The sequence below is a fragment of the Pteronotus mesoamericanus genome, unplaced genomic scaffold (assembly GCF_021234165.1).
Source record: "Pteronotus mesoamericanus isolate MK-2021 breed Mesoamerican mustached bat unplaced genomic scaffold, CSHL_Meso_final scaffold_705, whole genome shotgun sequence".
Lineage (NCBI taxonomy): Eukaryota > Metazoa > Chordata > Mammalia > Chiroptera > Mormoopidae > Pteronotus > Pteronotus mesoamericanus.
The window spans coordinates 977,000-998,771 of record NW_026555326.1 but is presented as its reverse complement, the minus strand read 5'-3'; the positions used below and the strand labels follow the sequence as shown (position 1 = coordinate 998,771).

Sequence of the window (21,772 nt, the reverse complement as noted above, 5' to 3'; positions counted from 1 at the left end):
CTGTGTTCCCTGTTGCAGTGCACGGCGGACCAGCTTCCCTGGTACCCGAGTGAGGAACCCTGCAGTCCTCCTTGACTCTTCCCTCTCCTCCCACAGTAAATCCTTCATCAGGTTCTGTTGGGTCCACTTTTCACATATGTCAACTCCATTCGCTTCTCTTCGCCTGCTCACCACCAACCTGCCCTTAGGCGACATCTCCAGCCGCATCTGCCACCCGCAGCCTGCTCCCTTCCATTCGCTCCCCAGGTTGCGCCTACCGTCACCCGCCTACAGTGCAAATCTGATCGTGCCTCTCCCCTGCTTTGACCGCTTCTTTGGCTCCCCCAGAGTAAAATCCAAGTCCTTTAACGTGGACCCCAGGGCCTGCGGGATCTGCCTGGCCCTCGCGCCCTCCCCAGCCCCGCCCCTCACATGCCCCCTGCAGGCCTGTGTGCTCCAGCCGCACCCGCGTGTGCGCAGTTCCACACACAAACCATGCTCTCTCTCTCTGCAGGGATTTCACACACGCTGCTCCCTCTGCCTAGAATTCTCCCTTGTCCCGTCTCTTCTCTCTGCTAACTCATTCTCCATATTTATTTTTGAGCTTAAGCGTCATGTCTTCCAGGAAGCCCTCCCGACACGTGAATACAGGGTCAGATACCCCTTCCACTGTCTGCAAATGTCTGCTTATTTGTCCTTCTCCTCCAGTTGACTGGGAGGCTCTTGAGGACAAAACCCATTTCCGTCATTGCGACGCCCCAAGTGACTCAGACTGCGACTGCCACAAAACAGGCACTCAAATATGTGTCTGCTGGATAGAAGCGCAGATGCTAACAATTGCTCTTGCCCTGTGGTACAGTCTCCGGTTGAGCAGCATGTTTCTTTCCAGCAAAGGCAACACCTACCTAGGATGGCCACCACCTCGTCGTCCTGGATCACCTCCAGGGAGCCGGAGACCACAAAGCAGAGGTTGTCAACACTCTCCCCTGCGTGGTAGATGAGGTCCCCCGGGGCGCAGTGCACTGTCTGGAACTCCATGGCCAGTGCTCGCAGGCAGCCGTCGCTGGCCAGCCTGAACGCCGGGTGTTCCTTGAACACCTTGCGGTTCAGGTGCACGCAGATGTCAGCTCTCATGTCCTTGGGGCAGATCTGCAGGACCTGGCCGGGCACAGGAAAAAACAACGTCAGCGTCCTCCTCGCCATGGTCCCCAGCCCAGTGCTGCTCAACATGCCGACAGCAGCAGTCCCAACAAGGCTCGACAGCGCTTGCGGCCGGTGGGCAAGGCGGCCAGCCCCCGTCCTCGTGGTGCTTGCTGTCTTCGGGAGGTGGTGACCACAAAAACCTGTGTTAAACGCTCAGAAGAGAGGCCCGAGAGCAGGGGGCTGGAAGAACGTGGGGCTCTTCAGGTAGCTGAGGAAGGCCTCTCTTCTCTGAGCCGGTGACATTTAAGCTGATGCCTTCATGGTGTGTCAGGGGGAGCCATGTGAAGGATGTTATTCCAGGAGGATAACAAAGGCTGTGAGGAGACCTGAGCAATAGCCAGTGTGAATGAGGGGACAGGGGGAGATCAGGATTTGGCAGAGCACCAAGCAGGAGAGTGTGTAGAGACATTCAGGTAAGAAAAGCTTTTGACTTATTCTGAGTGTGATGAGGACACATTGGAGGATGCTGAGCAGGGAGGTGACAGGGCCTGGACTATATTTTAGAGGATCATTGCAGCTACAGAGTGAAGTTAGAGGGTCCTGACTTTCAGAAGCAAGATGCAGCCAAGGAATCAAGTTGAGGCAGGATAGCCAGACTGAGGTACTCAGCCCCTCTTCCCTCTCCCGCTGTATGGAAACAGGCTTGCAAGAAAAACCGCAGAGATGGATAAGGTCCAGTTTTATCCAGCTAGGCCAGGCACCCTGACTCTGAAAGGTGACCTACAGTCAATATAATTCCATTATAATATCATTAGCATTGCAGATAGACCAGTATGTATCATGCACCAACACCATGACAGTTCCAGAAAGGATCAAATAAGGATTAAAAACCCTCCTTCCCATTGGTAAGGTGGGCTCTGCCTCCACTCCGCCCACATCCCTGCCTTTAGGAGTTCCTGCCCACTAACCCAAAGGTAAGCCCCGCCCCCAACACCCTCCAGGGCGACTCCCTCCCTATCTGAGGGTGCACTTTCGCTTTAATAAAATCTCTGTGCTTTACTGAACCTTTCTATGTCATTCTCAAATTATTGCTTGCATAGAGACAAGACCCTGGAGACTGTCACTGGACCGAGGCCTCCCCTGGTCTCCCCGTGAGCCTCTGACATCACGGTTAGGCCGCTCCTGCAGGTGACCAGGGAAGAGCTTAGGGGACTTGGGCTGAAGTGCTGTCAGTAGAGTCAGTGAGAAGCAACCATTTTCAGACCCCGTTTTGAAGATGGAACTGACGTAATCTGCAGACGGACGGAAGATGGCTGTGATTGAAAGAGAGATGTAAATAATATTTACTAAGCACTTACTATGTGCCATGTATTGCTAAGTACTTTAGAGTGGTTCATTCATTTCATACTTATTTTACAGCATCTTATTGTATGCCAGGAACCAGTCCAGGCTCTGAGAAAATAGACAAAAATCCCTGCCTTCATGTAACTTAACATCTAGTGGGAGGAGACAAATAGTAAGCAAAATAATTTAGCAGTAAGTGCTAAAATGAGTAGTAGGAGAGGGAAAGTCAGGGAGGGGTGATATTTTACGTTTCTAAGTGTTATGGGCATTAGCTAATTTAATCCTCATATAAACCTTAGGATGTAAGTGCTGCTGCTATTGTACGATTTTACAGATGAGGAAACCGAGACACAGGGAGGATAACAACTTGCCCAAAGCGGCACAGCCAGGAAATGGCAGAGCTGGCATCTCCAACTAGGTAGTTGGACTCCGGAGCCTAGTTCAGACACTAACCGCTTCTTCTATTATGTGGCTGCCCAAAACAAATGGGCTTGTGATTTGATTTTCAGCATTTAGGAAACCAAAGTAAACGGGAACTGTAAGAGGCCATGCTGGCCTCATGCTTTGAAGAAAGAAAAATTTCTCAGCCTTTTCTAGTGGGAAAAATATTTCCTTGGACAAAATTTTGTCAAGAAACCATTGCGTAGCCCCTTACATACTACGCAACACAATGAGACCCCAAGTGGACTTTTCCAGAGAAATTAGGAGTGTTCCTTAATTAATCCTGTCCCCCTTCCTAGCTGGGAACAAAGCTGGGGGCATTAAATCAACGGTGTCCAGTGAGGACATTTCCTTGGGGCGCTTCCCCATCCTCCTTCTCAGCCTTAGCACAGGCCATTTGCTGCTAAGTCCGGAGCTCAGCGTGAAATTTGGAAATCCTGCAGCCTCTTTGGAAACCCAGCTCCAACCTCAGCTTGCCCATGACGGCTTAGCTCCTATCCCACCCTGCTCAGGTGCCCCTGCGCCCTGGAGGCACGACAGTTAAAAGAGGGCAAACCGTTGGAACCCCACCTCCTTCCTTTCCAAGTGACTTAACTACTCCACCTTTCGGTGTCTCCTGTAAAACGCACACTGCTCATAATGGCTGGTGAGGAGTAATGCATCTCCCGGCACACTTCCCTGGGACAGTGCCTGGACCTAGTAAGGGGCTCAGGAATGCTGGTCCCTCCCTCTGCGTTCTTGCCCCAGGGCTGCACCATGCCCAGCAAGTCAGCATGTTCTCAGGCAGAGGGGACGGAGGGCTGGAGAGTCGGAGGGCTGGAGAGATGGAGGAAGATTCAGACTAGCAATGCCTGGGCGGAGTGTTTGCTAATACTGTCCTCTTTAAAGCTCATTAAAAACAAGACTTCTGTAGAAATGCGTATTTAATTTGGATCTTCTTCTCTCTAAACAGAACACAAGGGAGTGTAGAATGCACATATGTCATATCAAAACTGTGCCCAGTGGTTCGAAACCAAGATTTATTCTTTCAAGTTCACCTTTAAATAGTTGGTTTCCCACTGGCTGGACTTTGCTGGCAGAGGCTGCTAGTGACTGAGGCTCTGGCGTGGTGACAGTGTTTTACTCATGGGCACTGTTCCCGGAGCCACTGGGAAGCGCGTGTGAGGGGAGGAATCGTGGAGTGGAAATTACGGACTGTCAAAGCCATCAGGCCTCTCCAGCTTCCTTCTGTTGGCTCCATGCTGCGCGGGGTGAGGGACCCTGAATTCCTGTCTCTGACGGAGGGTGTCAGCTTAAGGCCCTGCAACGGGCCACTTTCCCTTCTGCCTGGTACTGAGAAGAGACTCTCTCTGCTGGACCTTGAGGCCTCGAAGGCCACAGGAAGATGTCACCATAGAGGCTCCTGGAGTCACCCCAGATGGGGCAGGACAGCAGCATGGCTGAGAAAACAGGCTTTAGGGAGAAGTGGATCTGGATCCCATTCCTGGCTTTAACACTGAGTAGTCACGGGAACTTGAAGGAATACTTAACTTTTCCCCAAGTCTTCACTTTGGAACTTGAGCACAAAATTCTTCTGAGGGTCCCCTGAGCTGGCACGCCCAGGGCCCAGTGCACGGGGCTCTCATTTCTGATGTTCTTAAGCCAGCAGAGTGGTGGGTTGGCCTGATGGGGGCTCTGAAGCCCAGAATGTCAGAGCCCAAAGGGCCTTAGAGGTCAGCCTTAGTATTAAAAGTCATCTAGTTTCTAGGTGTCACAGACTCAGAAGGACAAGTGCCATGCTCAAGGTCATGAGCCAATAACCGGTAAACTGAATGAGCCCAGCGCCCTTGCCCTCCAGCCACACACCCCACCGCCAGCTCCCCTCATCATCACTGACCATTCTGACCCAGAACGGAGGAGCGGGGACCCATGAAGAGGCATGGGGCCACGCTGCTGGTCCTCTCCACAGCGGCTGCCGGCCAGGAAGAGCCGCCACCCCAGGCCGGCTCTGCGGTGAATTGCCACACTATCCCTTCTTCCATCAGATCAGAACCTGGGGCAGGTCCCAAAGCCCTCCAGGGACATGAGACAACAGGAGGAGAAGGGAGCGCCGATGCGGACGGTGCCGCCTCCCCTGGGCAGCCACCCAGCTCAGCCCTGCAGCGAGGGCGGGGACGAGGCTTCTTCCCCACAACCAGCTTTGCACCTTGGCACCCTGGCCCTGGGAAAAGGGGCCCCGGGGCTGAGAGATCAAAGTTCCTTTCTGCTCCATCAGCTCCTGGGAACTCACAGAACCCACAGCCTTGCTGAGAAAGCAGAGCAGCAACGGCAGGCACAGCCAGGAGCTGCCCTGCCCCCCTGGTGCCCCGCCTCTCTGAGAGACCAGGGCAACTCTACCTGGACTCATCCTTCTTCCTTCCAGTACATGTTTTAAATTTTAAAAAAGTGATAGTAGGAAAAGCATAAGCTATGAAGTCAGACAAACTGGCTTCAAATCCTGGCTTTGCTATTTTTCTTTTTGTTCTTTTTAAAGAAAGGTATTATTTCTATTTATTCACTTTTTTTTTAAGTTTTTATTTATTTATCTGAGAGAGAGAAATACCGATTTTGTTACATTGACTCATGCATTCATTGGTTGATTCTTGCATGTGACGTTACTGGGGATGGAACCCTCAACCTTGGCATATTGGGACAAGGCTCCAACTGAGCTACTCTGCCAGGGTGGTTTTGCCATTCTTAACTCTGTGACCTGGGGCAGTTAATAAAGCTAATTGGGCCTCTGTGTCCTTATCCCTTTCAATAGAAATAACGGCAGGGTTGTTGTGGAGCCTACATGAAGCATGAATAGGACCAGGTGCGTAGAGAAGTGCAATGAATATTTGTGCCTGCAAACTCGGTGACGTTCAAGTCACCGTAGCTGGTGCTGTGGTGTCAACGCTGTGTTACTGTTTTTGTTATGGTACATTTTCAACCGAACCAAAGTATCATTCCTTTGAAGTTGGGATCAATTAAGTTTAGTTCAATTTTTCCTTTTAAACTGTCAACTCTCAACTGTTCCAGTGGAGGAAGACTAGGAGCACGAATAGCTGATCTGAAGCCAACTGAATTTGGTTTCAATGTGTCATAAGGCATTTTTGCTGTAGCATTATCTGTTTTCCTCATTCTAACAACGAAAGGAATCTGTAGTCCCTGAGTTCTTACAAACTGACGATAAAAGGAGAAGTGTATTTGAAAAGACTGAAAAGCAGAGGAAAACTGACCTAAGATCACATTTTGGCTTACAGACAATATAAAAAGAAGATAATCCTTAAATGAATAATAGAAAGTCCTCCTATCTTTATTCTTTCCAATACTGCCAAATTTTCTTGACTTCATTGAAGTGCACCTAGAATAATACATGCAACTCTTAGAAAACAACAGGGATTTGCGGCCATTTCCATTTTCCAGGTGGGGAAACTGCTGCCCAGGAAGGAGCTCTCTGCTCAGGTCAGTTGATGACGGAGGCACACGCCCTTGCTCAGCATGTTGCCGACTTGGCTGATCGACAGGCTCACCTGGGTACTTGTTAAAAATGCAGGCTTCCAGTCTCTCCACACCCTCCCCGCAAATTCTCACTCCATAGATCCAGAGTAGAGGCTGGGAATCTCCTTTGAGTGATTACAACATGGGACTCTTGTCAGGGCCGAGACTAGAGTGAGGCCGCAGTCTTGGGCACAAAACTGAAGGGGATGTTAAAAAGCCGGTAACTGAGATAAATCAGAGTTTAAGGCAATACTTTAAAAAATAAAAATCCATACAAAAATTCCATGATGAACAAAATATCAAAAGTTGGAATAAACACAGGACCAGTAGCAGTACCATGCCATCTTCTGCCATCCTAGCCTGACGCAAAGGGAACATCAGTAATACTGATGACCTCACCCTGGGTGGCCCTGATTCTTATCGTCATATGTTTGGGAAATTCCATCCTGGACAGTTAGGCTTCCAGTTCCTCTTTTTTCCAGGAGGCATACCCTGCTTTCCAATTTCTTAAATAATGGCTCTTAATTGCTAGTTTAAGGCTGATGCGGAAGCCATCGAAATCTCTGGAGGTAGGACCCAACACTACCCAGGTGAGTTCTGAGGCACAGCCAGGTGTGAGAACAAATGCCCTAGGAGAGTCCCTGGGTCTCCCCAGGAAAGCTGGCAGACAAGTGGCTTTGCTGAGCTCGTCACCCTCCTTACCTTCTCGGTGTCAATGCCTCTGGACATGGACCAGGTAGACACGATATAATCCATGACTCGCTCACTCAACCCTTTTGGCACCTGGTAGAGCTTCAGAAAGTCCCGAACGCTGTTGAGCATCTCATGGTACCTGTTGGTGTTGGCGTACATCTGTTGGAAAATGGTTGTCACATTCCCGAAGATGGTGGCATAAAGAAGTGCTAGAGACAGGAGGAAGAGAAGAAACAACACATGAGTGGTCTCTGAACCAGGGCCCAAGAATGCCCACCTTGCTCAAAGCAGGCCAATGGCCAGAGCTGGCCTCCCAAGAACAGGCTGGCCTGACCTTCCCAAGAGAACCTCAAGTCAGGAGCCTCTGGGAGTGGACCCCACAAAAAGTCTCCTAACATCAGACCAATAGGACAAAGCCAGGGTGGACGGGAACTGACGTTACTGGGGCCAGAGCTAGGATCCAGAGAATGATGGGGGATGGGTGCGGCTGGACTGCTTCACTTGTGTGAGCCAGTCTGCGGCCACCAGTCAGACATGTTCTTTGGGGGGCTCCATATCAGCCCAAATCCAAACCTACCAGCAAGTAACCTTTATCAAACCCTGCCATGTGCCAAGCCCTATGCTACTTGCTGGGAACAAGAGGGTGAATGAGACACTCAGTCCTGGCCTTCACACAGCAAACAACGTAGCAGAAGGACAGACCTGGAATGCATAATCACAAATAAATAAATAATAGCAAGTCTGCTGAGGGCGATGGAGTTCTATCTTTGCTTTGCACTTATTGTTCAGGATGCTAGTACAACAATCCATTTCACTGTCATGGGAATCCTGAAGGGAAATATGTGGCTTTAATATGGTGAGAATAAAATCAGATTCCTTCTGAGATGCAGCAAGGACATACTCTGCTCCTGCTGATCCCCTACATTAGTGTCCTGAAGGACCATGATGTCATCACAAACCCTGCCTTCCACCTCTAACTTTCATTGCATTTGACTGCTCAACTCCAGTACCCGCCCTTCCAGGAAGCCTCCCCACAAGGGTGGCCCGGACTTCCAGGCATGTCTACAGAGCTCATATTACACGTGCTTCTTTCTTGACAAAGTACACATTGCTTGAAGACTGGACCCATCTTTTCCTTGCCGCTGTATCCCCAAGAGCTATCACTGTACCAGCACCCAATAAATATTTGTCAGATTTGTGAATTTCATACACATTTTTGCTCTGGCTTTCTTATTTTTAAATAAGCCAGTTGTATAATAAACTGCACATGTTTAAAGGATACAATTAGATAACCTTTGACATGTGTATATACCCATATAACCATCACCACAATCAAGATAGTGAACATCTCCATCTCCCCCAAAAGTTCTGTCATGTCCTTTCATAATCTCTCTACCGCCTCCCGCTTCTACCTACTCTCCACCTTCCCCTTGCCAAGCAACTGCTGATGTTTTCTGTCACCATAGACTAGCTTGCATTTTCAATACTCTTCTATAAATGGAACATAAGGTATGCATTATGTATTTTTGAAAACATCTTTATTAAGATAGAATTCATATACCATAAATACATCCACTAAAGTATACAATTCAATGGCTTTTAGTGTATTTACAGAGCTGTACGACCATTACTACATCTAAGTTTAGATTATTTTCATTCCCCTAGAGAAACCCTATACCCATTTTTAGTCATTCCCTATCCACCCCCCTCCCATCCCCTAGCCAACCACTTTTGGCCTCTATAGATTTGTCTATTCTAGGCATTTCATATAAATTAAATTATATAATATGTGGCCTTCCATGGCTAGCTTCTTTCATTTAACACAATGTTTACAAGATGTATTTTTTTTATTGTTGAATAATACGCCATTGTATGGACATATCACTTTTCATTTATCCATTCATCAGTTCATGGGCATTGGGGTCATTTCCACTTTTTGGCTATTATGAATGACGTTATTATAAACACTCACGTACAAATTTTTGTATTAATGTGTTTTTATTTCTCTTGGGTATATATATACCTAGGAGTGGGTCTGTTAGGTCATATGGTAATTCTATGTTTAACATTTTGAAGAATTACATTGGGAGAATTACCCAATGTCTCCAATGTCCTATCAACACTTGTAATTACCTATTCTTTATTTATTATCATTACCATCCTAATGAATGTGATCTGTTAACTCACTGTGGTTTTGATTTTCATTTCCCTGAAGGCTAATGATGTTAATTAAGTATTTTTTTCATGTGCCTCTTGGCTATTCACATATCTTTGGAGAAAAGTTCACTTGAATCTTTTGCCTATTTTTCAGTTAGGTTGTTTGTCTTTTTATTATTGAATTGCAAGTGTTCTTTATATATTCTGGATCTAAATTCTTTATTGGATATGATTTGCAAATACTTTCTCACATCCTGTGGGTTGTTTTCTCCCTTTCTTGATGGCATTGTTTGTAGTATGAAAGTTTTTAGTTTTAAGGTAGTCCAATTTACCTTTATATTTTTTGTACTTTACTAACTTCCTTCATTGAGCATAATTATTCTGAGATTAATCCATGTTGTTGCATGTATCAATAATAGCTCATTTCTCTTTTTAAGAAAGAAATATTTTATGTTGAAATAATTCTAAATTCACAGAAAGCTGTAAAGGTGGTACAGAGGGATTCTGGGTATCCCTCACCCAGTTTCCCCATTGGTTACCTCTCACATAACAAGGGTACAATATCAAAACCAAAGTATTTGCAATGCTATAAAGTATGTGCGTAATTCTGTGTCATTTTACCACTTGTGTAGGTTCACATAACCAGCACCACATTCAAAATACAGAACTGTCCCATCATCACAGGGGTCTCCCTTGTACAACTTGCACCTCTCCCGGAAACCACTGATTTTATTTTTATAATTATGTCATTTCAAGAACATCGTATCAATAGAATCATACAGTATGTCATCTTTTGAGGCTGGCTTTTTCCACTTAGCAAAATATCCTTGAGATCCATCTACTCGGTTGCCTATATAAACAGTTCTCCCCTTTTTATTGATGAATTCTGCCCCATGGTATGAACACGCTATATCATCTTTTTCAAATAACCTAACTCAGACTTAACTGATGGACCAGGGGAGGGGAAAAAAGAGCGAGAGAAAGCCCTGGATCTAGAAGTAAGGGAAGGATACCCGCAGTTTGGTCTGCCCAGCAGTGCTGGGTACGGCTGCCTGAAAAACTGAGGACGCAAATCCACCCGAAGAGAATTGTCAACGAGGATCACAAAGTGCCGCCAGCTCTGAAGAGCTACCAGGGAGTGGTGTCGATCTGAACAAAATGAGGCAGATAAAAAGCAATAGTCAAAGCCTGAAGAATGCAGACACCAGCTCTTCTAAGCTCATAAATAGCATCATACACAACAGGGGCGAAGCTCCTATTCCTCCACCCCAGTAATGTCACCGAGTGGGCTCAGCACCTGCCTTCCAGGTCCTAGGTGGCTGCCTGTTCCAGTCAGTCTGACCCTAACTCAATAAGCCTGTTTGGCAGCCCTGCTTCAGCTCCGTCTTCTGGTCCACAATCAGCCAGAGGTCACGCGTGAGGAGTACAGGTGCTTTCCGCAGAATGGCTGCCAGGAACTTAATTTAATTTTGAGCATAAAAAATAGTTACGCCAAATCAATACAGAAAGAATAGCTCTTTTGTTAATGATTGGAGGACCAGGCGCAGGTCTGAGACCACGGTGTCCTGGTCACAGCTACAGCAGTGCTGCCACATCTGTCATTCGTGGCCCAGGGTTGCCCCTGTCCCAGGCTACCTCTGAGCAGCCTGGGAGGCCAAGGGTCCTCAGGGGGGCCTTACTCAATTATTGCTGTTATTATAAAATGTTATTATTCTTAAAAACGGATGATTCTGTTCTCAATGCCTCTTCTCTAGTTGTATTTATTATTATTACTATTATTATTATTATTTTTAATCCTCCCCCGAGGATACGCTTTCATTGATTTTAGGGAAGGAGGGGAGAAGAGAGGGGAGGAGAGAGACAGAGAGAGAGAAAAAAACACTGATATGAGAAAGAAACACTGATCGGCTGCCTCTTGTATGCACTCCGACTAGGGGCTGAACCTGAGACCTAGGTATGTGCCCTGATGGGGAATCAAACCCACACCCTTCTGGTGAATGCAGTGACACTGAGCTACCCACCAGGGCCCTTCTCTAATTTTATATGAAGGGGGTTGTGTTTTTCAGTATGTATTTTATCTATTGAAATCTCATATATGAAGCATTACGCCCTTAAATACAACCTAACTGGGAGAGAAGGGCACAAGCCCAGCTACCACCTGAATGTGGGAGGACGGGAGGAGGAGCGTAGTAGGCACGTCCCCGTCCCGATCGAGCCCCAGTGCAGAGGAGGCCTTGGATGACCCTAAATGGGGACTGGCTGGCCCTTCCATCTGGGGAAGGGAGAAAGGAGAACTCTCCGACCCCGAGACAAGATGCTGATTGGGATGAGAGGTTTATTTCTATATTTGAGTGGTTTACAGTTAATACTGTAGCATATCAAGACTCTTGGGTCCCATCCAAAGAACAGTGAGATGGTATTCTCTGGCCCTTAAATGGAAATTGCTTATATGGAATTTGAGGGGATGGATGGCAAAAGCTGGTCTTTCTTTTTAAAAGTTAGTATTTATTTTTGTATACATAATACACACAAAGTTTAAAGAGTCAAATAGCAAAGGCATTTAAAAATTTCTCATTCTCCTAAGCCGTCTTTCTTTTCACCCAAATTTACTATTCTGCAGAAGCACCCACCGCCATTGTATTAGTTAATTGTTTTGCTATTGATCTCCATATTTTAATACCATGCCATATCCTATTTCAGTTCTAGGCATTATCCACTGACCTCTGAGAATTTAGCTCGTTCTCTTCCCTCACCTCTATTCTCACCCTCCCAATGTAATTCTACCATCATATTCATTAGATAATTATACTTACATTATTAGAAATAAATGAATGCTAGTCACAGCTAAGCCATGTACTGTACTGTGGTTACTTTTCCTTTTCTGCAACATTTTCTTTTTATTGTGGCCAATAATAGTATTTGTCTTTTCTTGCTTAGTTTACTTATCACTAACTTGACTCCAAACTCTCCCACAGATCAATGCCTCTTCTCAATATATTGAAACACATTAGTGAGTTTATCAATTTCATTTCTAGAAAGAAATCTCTCCTGAAGGCTGCTGGACTGTTGCATGGTCAGCTGTGTGGACAGCTCCACCCAGCGTCTTGGGAAGTCCCTTCATTTAGGATTCAGGTTAGAGCCCAGTTCCTCTATCCCATGTCTTCCTGCCTCTTCGTTGACCCCTTTTTGTTGGTAGAAGACATCTTCTAACAGCTTTCAGAAAAAGGATATATGGGAGCGCAATTTGTGAGAACTAATGTTTACTCTTCAAGTCAATTAATAGCTTGGCTGGGTGTAGAATTCTAGATTAGAAATCATTTCTCTCAGAGTTTGGAAGCATTTCTCCATTGTGCTCCTTTGCTGTTGAGAAGTCAAAAGCATTCAGAGCCTTCATCCTTCAAATTGAACTTGTTTTTTTCTCTCTTGAAATCCTTTTTTCTCAATGATCTAAAAATTCAGAATAATGGACCTTTTGCTGTGGTTCATTTTTATCCATTATGCTAGGCTTTCAATAAAGCCTTTCAATCTGGAAATTTATGCCCTTCAAAGAAATTTTCTTTTCTCTCTCTTCTCTCTCCCCTCCCCCTCCCTCCTCTCTCTCATCTTTCCTCCCTTTCCCCCTCCTCCTCCTTCTTTCTCTCTCTCTCTCTCTCTCCCTACCTTCTGCAGATCAAAGTGGAGTAAAGCATAACACAGATACTTTTTATTTCTAGTCAGCTTTCTTTTATCACTTGAAACAAAATCCTTCACACTTTCTAAAAAGGCAAGGGAGAAAGGAAAGTGAGAGACTGTTCTGTTCCATGAACCCAGGATGGAGGGAAATCCTAGTCAACATAAGGGCAGCGGAAGAAGAAGTAGGTAGCTCAACCCCTAGGATCTTTAGTGGAACAGAAAAGAGAGGCAAGGAGTGTGGTTAACAGGCCACAGGTCCTAAGCCCCTAGCTATTCTCACTTACACTTAACCTGTGGTCTAGCTCCCCTTTCTCCTGAGCTCCCCAGTCTCTAGAGTCATCAGCCACACTCCTCCCCCTTCCCTCATTCCTTTCCCTTTGGGACATCTACTTCAGGGTCCAGAAGCTGGTTGGACACCTCGTCTGCCTGCTACCACAGGGAAGCGACGATGGGAAGAGCCCATCTCCGAGTTAGCGGAGCGTCTCCGGCTGCCCAGGAGACCAGTCTCTGCAGAGCTGTTAGAGCCTCACCGGCAGACTTTCAGCAATCGGTGGCTTAAGTAGACGTCTGCCTCCTCTGGCGAGTTGGCCATTATTTGTAAACTTATTTCTATTGCAAAATGCACTTCAACTTCTAATTAACAACCTTGCAGGGTATAATTTATGCCTAAACTCGAGAATGCTGAAATAAATAAGCAAATAAATAAATAGCTTCCTCTGCAAGTGTATCAAAGCTTAGAGATACAGAAGGAACTAAAATGAGTCTTTCTGCTTTCTGTAACAATGAAAAAATTATTGCCCTCTGTTGGTAGTTTATATGTCTATCCAAACCAACTTTTCTATGCAAAACTCTAGATGATATATTAAAATCAAATTTAAATATGACTCTACCATTAAACCAATGTTTGTTTCTACAGTCTTAATTCCCAGCAGAAGGCCATGAGGCCTTTGTGAGCTCCTTATCTGAAAACTCCATCCGGCAATGATAGGGACGTGCTGGTCGTGGAGGATGGGCCAATACGAACGTAGCCACATTGACTGTGACACGTCTCCCTCCCCTTACTCCAAATTACAGAAAAGGACCGAAGAAGCACGGGATGAGTGAATACATCGGGGCAATAACTATTGATAAAGGAGACACAAATCAGGAAAAAAACAATAACTGAAAAAAATCTTAAAAATGGAGGTAGGCTTTCAAAGTCATATTGGCAAAAGATTTTCCAGGCCTTCTTTTTCCCCCCAGTTCTATTGTGATATAAACATATAACATGGTATGAGTTTAAGGTGTATTACACACTGATTTGATATGTGTATATTGAGAAATGATTAACACAATAAGTTTAGTTAATATTCATCACCTCACAGAGTTATTGGGTTATTTCTTTGATGGTTTCTTCTTCATTTTCTATTTCTCAGATCTCCTGTTATTCAAGTGTCAGACTCATGGATTGATCTAATTTTCTCAGATTTGTCTTCTGTTTTCCATCACTTTATAAACGATATCTTCAATTTTATCATTTATCCCCTTTGTTTAATTTTCATTTGCTATTATTCTTGTAATTTCCATGATTTTTTTTGTTTTATGAATGTTCTTTTCCAATAGCATTTTGTTTAGTTTCATCAGTGTAATATCTTCTTTTATTTCTTAAGATATCAAATAAATACAGGGTTTGGCACAAATAATGCCCCTTTTTATTACATAAAAATATTTTATCACAAAAATCATAAGCATGTAATTCTGTAACATAACAGCATCACACTCAAGCACACCATATGACATTTTAGGTGAAATGTTCAAATTGCTGTCCATCTGGCGCGAGACATTCACGTACCCTCCCAACCACACTCAATGGTATTACTTCAGCTGGATCCTGTATATTTTTAAGTTTTCTTCTCCCTGTTTGGTCTTTGTTTCCTCACTTTAACTTGTGTTTGCCTGACTTTAATCTTAAAAAGATGTGGTATTCCCTAGGTGCAAGTATTTAAGAGCGGGGCCTAGAAAACTGCCTAAAAGCTTTGTATCAGCAAGAAGGATGTCTACGGTGAGAAGTCAATGTAGGGTGCCCTGGCTGGAGTCTATGTTGAAGAATCCTTAGTGCCATCAACTTTATGATCGTCCTTTTAACGTCTCAGAGTGCCCCAGAAAATTTGTATTTCTAAGAAGTTTCCAGGTGATACTATTACTGCTGGGAACTTTGAGAAGCAAGCATCCCAACTTTCTATTTTCTATTGCAATTCACGTTTTATTTCAGATATGCTGTCAAACTCTATGGAAATAAACATTGGTTTGATTTGTTCTTCGTGGTGGGTTGGATTATTTACCCTTTTTTTTTTTTTTGAGTAGGTTTAGGCAGTTCGAAAGGAAAGAGTAGCATATTTAGAAGAAACCTATTTTCTGATTATAGATTATAAATTATTTTCTCTCTCTCCCTTTCTTTGTCTCTCTGCCTCTCTTCCTCCTTCAACTCTGCTCACACCCTGTCTACCCTGCTACCTTCAGGTCTCCTAGGGACCAGCAGGAAAAATTGAGGCAGTATAAACCCTTTCCAATCCCTGCTTTTAAGCCAGATAGTGCCTGAAATAAAATATTTTGTTAAAATTATGCCTAACTGCTACTTATTTTAATGAGGCTTAATTACTTCATTTCTTTTGAAGAAAAATAATTTCTACAAATTTCCCTTAAAATAAAATCAGCAGTCTTTTATGATCCTTGATTTCCCATTAGCCATCCGATTAGGACAAGCTTCTCGCGAAGTCAGGTAGCTGCCCTGGTGGATCTGGGGGGAAGGTCATTGGCGCATACACCATTGGCATTGAGAGCTCGCAGCAGTCCGGACACACCCTCTCATTTCCAAGACGTTAAAGAGATACAGCAAGAAGGGTCTAAAAAGGCAGAGGAGCTCAGACATTCACTCTTCCGCTTTCTACATTAAGGGCAGCCCAGCAAATCCTGATAGGTGAGCCCCCACCTATCTTCTGCACCCACATATTATCCCCTGATAAGGAAAGAAAGAGAATGTCTTAGAAGATACACCCTCCTCGGTTCAAATTCCAGCTCAGCCACTTAGAGCTGTATGGCCAGAAGCAAATTACTTCTTTTTCGCTCTGTTTCTGTCAGTTTGACAAAAGGAAAAACACGTGCTCACTTCCCTGCGCTGTTGGGGGAATTAAATGAGATAGCGTATATAAGTACCCAGACTACTGAGCTGCAACACAGAGACCGTTAATGTTACCTTCTCTTTCAGTTAATTGTCCTGGAGTCAACTGTCAAGAACACACACATCAGAGAACATTTCATTAAGACAGTAACCTCAAATACTAGCCAGAATGGTGACTATGGTCTTTTTATTACATAAATGGACTCAAAATTATCATTATAGGAAAATATTGGAAACCAGAGAGATGTTTTAAACCAAACTCATGATGCGCAAAGGCCTTCAAGAAGTATTAGCATTCCATAAGTGCTATTAGCTTTGACACCTCAGCTGAAATACTACTTAGTGATTTTGAATGAAGCTATTCATGGATTAGGAAGGGCTGAAGAAGCGTAAGCGGGGGTGGGGTCGTTGTAGGGAGGGCAGAGGCCTGGGAACAACATTAGCCCTTATCTGCTTCATATGGCCTTCATGACAGCAACATATCTCATGCTACTGTAGTGTTCTTGATCTTTGTTGCTGTTCTTACTTTTGCTTATTCTAATGTGATGCTGATGGAGCCGGTGTGAGGATGTTTATGTTGGCATGGTAACTGGCAACTAACTTTTAAAATCCCATGTCCTGTGACTTGAAATCCATAGCCATGAATCTTTTTGTCCGAGAAGACAGGGGTAGTAATAGTGGGAAGAAAAGGAAGTAACTAACTGCTCATTGCTGTGCCAGGGACAATGCAAAGAGTGTGCTTGGGAGATGAAAAGCTGCAATTTGGGATCCTGGTCCCACGACCAACCACAGGATAATCATTCGCCTTCTCTAATTTCATCACATATAAAAAGTTAATAATCACCTTATAGTTTATTTTTAATAAGTGAGATAATGTATATAAAATGCTTATCACAGTACCTAGTACATAATAAAAGCCCAGTAAATAATAACAATAATTAATAGCAGGATGGGTAAGGACTATCTACAGGTTCCCTAGGTCCTTAATTCCACAAACATTAACTGAAGACTCAAGTGACTCATATGTCTTGTGGGGAAGCACCATGGCATAATGAAAATAACTTGGGCTCTGAACAGAAGGAGGCCTGGATTTGAATTATGGGTCCAGACACTAATTCAGGTCCTAAGAGGATAAGTTCCACCTCTTGGGGTTTCTGTGAAGATTCAATGAATTTACATAACAAATGCAGACACAGTGCTGGCATGGGGTAGATCTGAAATAAATCTCCTGTTTCTTTCTTGAACCACTCAGTATTAACTTCTCTCCACCCATCACCCCTGGATTCTGGTCCCCTCAGCCCTGGCTTTGAGTGGGTACATCCTACTCTGATACGCAGGCTTGTGCTTTTCCTTAAATGGAAGACTTTCTGGCGTGCAGGAATCGGGTGGGGCCGTTGCAGGGATACCTTTCCCTGTATCGTGTGGGTGCTGAGTAAATGCTGCTCTGTGACCATCGAAGAGACTGTCCCAAAGAGGTGAGCTCGCTCAGGTTTAGTTACACAAGGTAAGGGTTCTGGACCCAAATGAATGTGGGTGGGGTGTTTCCACACACCACCTCCAATTCTCTAACACCAGCTGCATGTCCTACAGCTCAACGTGATTCTGGTAGCATCGGATCCCACAAGCGAAGGGCTCAGTCTCAAGGACTGCTGTCCACTTCAGATGCCAAGTGTAAGTGCAGGCTGTTACCTGTGCTTCTGGCTGACTGGCAATAAATGAGGGGTTTCCACGACCCCCTTCTTTGGTTTGATTTATTTTCTAGAGTATCTCACAGAACTCAGGAAACCCACTTACTCCGTAGATTACTGGGGTTTTGTTATTTTTATTATTATTGGTTTTTAGAGAAAGAGAGAAGGAGAAACATCGATTTGTTGTTCCACTTATTTATGCATTCACTGGTTGATTCTTGTATCTGCCCTGACCAGGATACGAATCAACAGCCAGATGAAGAGCTACGTAGGGTGAGGTTCCTGCACGGTGGCACAGGGAAGTGTTCTGGGTCTCCAACATGGAAGCTCTCCAAACCCCATCCTTTAGGGGGTTTTGGTGGTTTCAATACATAGGCATGATGAAATCATTGGCCATTGATGACTGAACTCAGTCTGCAGCATCTGGGGGAGGGAGATGGAAAGTTCCAACCCTCCAGTCATGTGGTGGAGGTAGGAGGGAGATAGTGGGCCATCCTGAGGAAGCAGGAAGAGGCTATGGAGGCAACTCCCTGACCCCACCAGACAGAACAATGGCAATGGGGCCAGGCGACAGCAGGAAGATGATCCCACAGGTTAGCAACGCAGTAGTCCCTCCTTATCCGCGGTTTCACTTTCCAAGGAGGCTCTCCAGACTCCATGGGTACCCATGCAAAAATTCCAGAAATAAGCAATGCATACATTTTAAATCATGTCCTGTACTAAGTACTGTGATGAAATTTTGAGCTGTCCAGCTCCATCCTGCCCAGGACGTGAATCATCCCTTTGTTCAAAATATGCAGAGTATCCACACTACATACACTCTGCTTAGTACCTGTCTCGGTTATCAGATGGACGGTCATGTATATTTTACTTAGTAATGGTCCTCAAGTGCAAGAGTAGTGATGCTGGCAATTCAGATATGCCAACAAGAAACTGTGAAGTGCTTCCTTTGTGAAAAGGTATCTACATATAGAGAAAAATACAGTATGCAGTACATAGGGTTTGGTACTATCCACGGCTTCAGGCATCCATTGGCAGTGTTAGAACGTATAAATAAGGGGGGGCGGGGGGATTGACTATACATCGATGCACAGGATGCTTTGATGGATATGACTACCACTCACCTCCAAATTTCCTGTCAGCACTATGCCCTCTTCCCTCCTTAAGCTGGACAGCTATTATCCTGGCCACAGAAAGTGCCCCCCACATCAAGGACTACAAAACACTCATGCATCCCCCATTATATAACAAGAAGAGCCTGCAAACTCTCATTTAATATCCTGCTAAAAATAGCACACATTCCTATACCACATTGAAACTCTGCTGTGCTGGTGAATGTCACTTAACAAGCAAAATTCTTACACGGGAGACAAGGGTTATTTTCAGGTACTTCTCATCTGTCGAATAAAACATCAGCTCCCACTCCGTGCTAACCTGTTACCAATGTAGTCTGCGCAACCTCATTTCAACCGGTGCTTTAATAGCACAACAGATAAAAGCACATCAATTTCCAAAGGCAATTACTTCGGCAAATGAATCAAAAAGGTCAGACAGAGGTTGGAAGGGGTCTCCAGATAATTTGCTACTTTCACTTATTTTGTGCTTGCTGAGTTCTTGATTACAAAGAGACAACCACTTAGTTATAGGTAAACCTGGCTGAAGGTAGACTAGCTTGTGAATTTACAAACCCGGGTCTTGCTTTATTTCATAATGAGAGGTCCAAGTTTTGTATTTCTCCAACATGAATCATCCAAGAGAATCTAATTTATAAAGTCACTGAAAATAACGAATAAATTATAAAGCCATTTAAACAAGCATGTTCGCCTTAACTGGTCCTCTTCTTCTTTTCACCTTTCCGGCTTTCTTCCTCCTCATCATCCCATGCTCATCCTCAGCCTCCTCTTCTTCATCAATGTCTCCATCATGTCCAAGTTCCTCCTCCCCACTGACTTCACCTTCATCATCAAACTTCCAGCTCATCCTCTTCAGCTACACCATCACCTTGGCACCTGAGTCAGAGGCTTCTTCATTGTCTCTCTCATAGCCATCCAGGTAGGCCAGCTGGGGCAGGTGTTTGAAGACGCTCTCAGTAGTCACTCAGATTAGTCCCCTCACAGCTAAACAGGGCCACGCTTTTTAAACGTTCCAACTCTTTCAAAGGTTCCAAGGTGCTGCTATTTCTACTGCCGTTTAGGTGTGTGAGACCTGGAAGTTTTTCTGCTAAACTGTGGGGCCCTCCAAAGATTCTATTGTCACTGAACTCAAGCTTTTTCCATTTAGGTAGCCTGGGGAAAGTTGAAACTGAAGTCAAGCCCACATTTATTAAACTTAAGAACTTTTAAGTTCACAAATTTGGCTGTTAAGCCCTCTGGTTTCCCTTTCTTTGATCTGCAATTGTCCAGGATGAGTTTGCAAACCAGTTCCTCAGCTCCAAGTCCATGTGTTCCCCCCCTCCCCTTCAAACTTAACTCTCTCAGCCAGGCCATCATAAGAGGTCTGCTGGGGCACAGGCCTGGGGCACCGTCCCAGGCTGTCTCAGAACCAAGTTACTCACTGGAGCGAGAGAAACCAGGGAGAAAAGGGACTGGAGTACAGCCCTGGTCTCCCTACCGCAGGCCCGACCGCACCCAGCACTGTGCTTGCAGGTGAGGAGGCACCTGCAGAAGCTGACTTCGGAGTTGAATGATGTTTAGCAGAATCCCTGGCCTCTACCCACTGCTGCCAGTAGCACCCTCCCTTTATGACAATGAAGAATGTATCCGGAAGTTGCCGCATGCCCTTTGGCAGGCAAATCCACCGCCAGCTGAGAACAGCCGCTCTGCACTCTGCTGCCTTTCCTTGAGTAAATAAACCTGCCGGTTGAGGGAGTCCAACAAGAAATAGGACTCCGTGGGATCTGAAGTCCCTCTGACCTCCAATAAATGACTATTATTATGAATTATAATTATAGAATTAGAAAGAAAAATGGAAGTGAATGATATTATACCAGATCTATTCATGATGATAAAAACTTGGTCTTTCTCACCTTAGAGACACAAAGACAATTTCCAGCCTAAGAGTGATGCCCATAATTGACTTTAGGGCTTCTCATAAGCCCGGATATCTTTCTTCCACAAAGATTTTGCTCTGGTAGGAAATAATTCTCTTGTCATTACCTCACACCATCTCTGCTGCTTCCCCGCCCCCCCAGTTGAAGCAGCCAGAGCTGTGGTCACGCTGACCGAAGGGCTAAATACCAACTCTGCTGTTTACTTGCTGTGTGATGTTGGTCAAAGCAGTGGATCTCTCTGAGCTCCATTTTTCTCATCTGTAAAAATGCAATACTATCATCGGCCTTACAGTAGGATTTTGATGAGGATTAAACGTGATGACATATATGAAGTGCTCCACGCAGCCCGTGCTCAACACATATCAGTTATTATTATTCAAGATCCAACCCAAAACATAACTCTTCCGGAAGTGCCCCCAACTCATCACACCTGACATCCTACACCCCGCTCCCCAGTGTAACTCATGTGAAATTAACTATATACTCAGAGGGGTTCTACCTGGCTGTAGCCACCACGACCACACTTCTCAGGCAGGAGCATATTAGAATCACCAAGAGAGCTTTGTAAAATTTACATTTTCCTACGTTTGGGTATATACCCAGGGGTGGAGTGGGGTGAGAAGAGGGTGACCAAGTAGACTTTGGAAAGCTTCCCATGATTCTTACTGGCAGTGCTGTCTCATCCCCATCTGGGAGCCTCTAAATGAGTCTGCAAGTAACCACCGGATGCCCAGTTTTGTAAAAGTCTGCTTATGTTCAACTGTTTTTACAATGGTCAAGGAAAAAAGTATAATGTCTTTATGAAACTGATGATAAAACAACAGGCTTAGCCAGGAAGTACTTAATAATAATTGGGTACTGATAGTTAAAAAAAATAAAAGATGGGGAGTAACTAATTGAAGAAATTAGTAACTATGTGGATGAATGAAATTTTTTCCCCATTGAAAG

The 21,772-nt window shown here is 44.8% G+C and overlaps 1 protein-coding gene across 2 annotated transcripts in view; it reads right to left on the bottom strand.

Moving 5' to 3' along the window:
- KCNH1 (potassium voltage-gated channel subfamily H member 1) overlaps window positions 1-21,772 on the bottom strand; it is a 311,369-nt gene that overhangs the window by 93,814 nt on the left and 195,783 nt on the right. For both annotated transcript variants that reach the window (XM_054562992.1, XM_054562993.1), the window contains exons 8-9: window positions 7,111-7,310; window positions 885-1,137 (exon numbers count right to left, since the gene is read on the bottom strand). In XM_054562992.1, coding sequence (XP_054418967.1) covers window positions 885-1,137; window positions 7,111-7,310 — 453 coding nt within the window. The remainder of the gene's footprint in view (window positions 1-884; window positions 1,138-7,110; window positions 7,311-21,772) is intronic.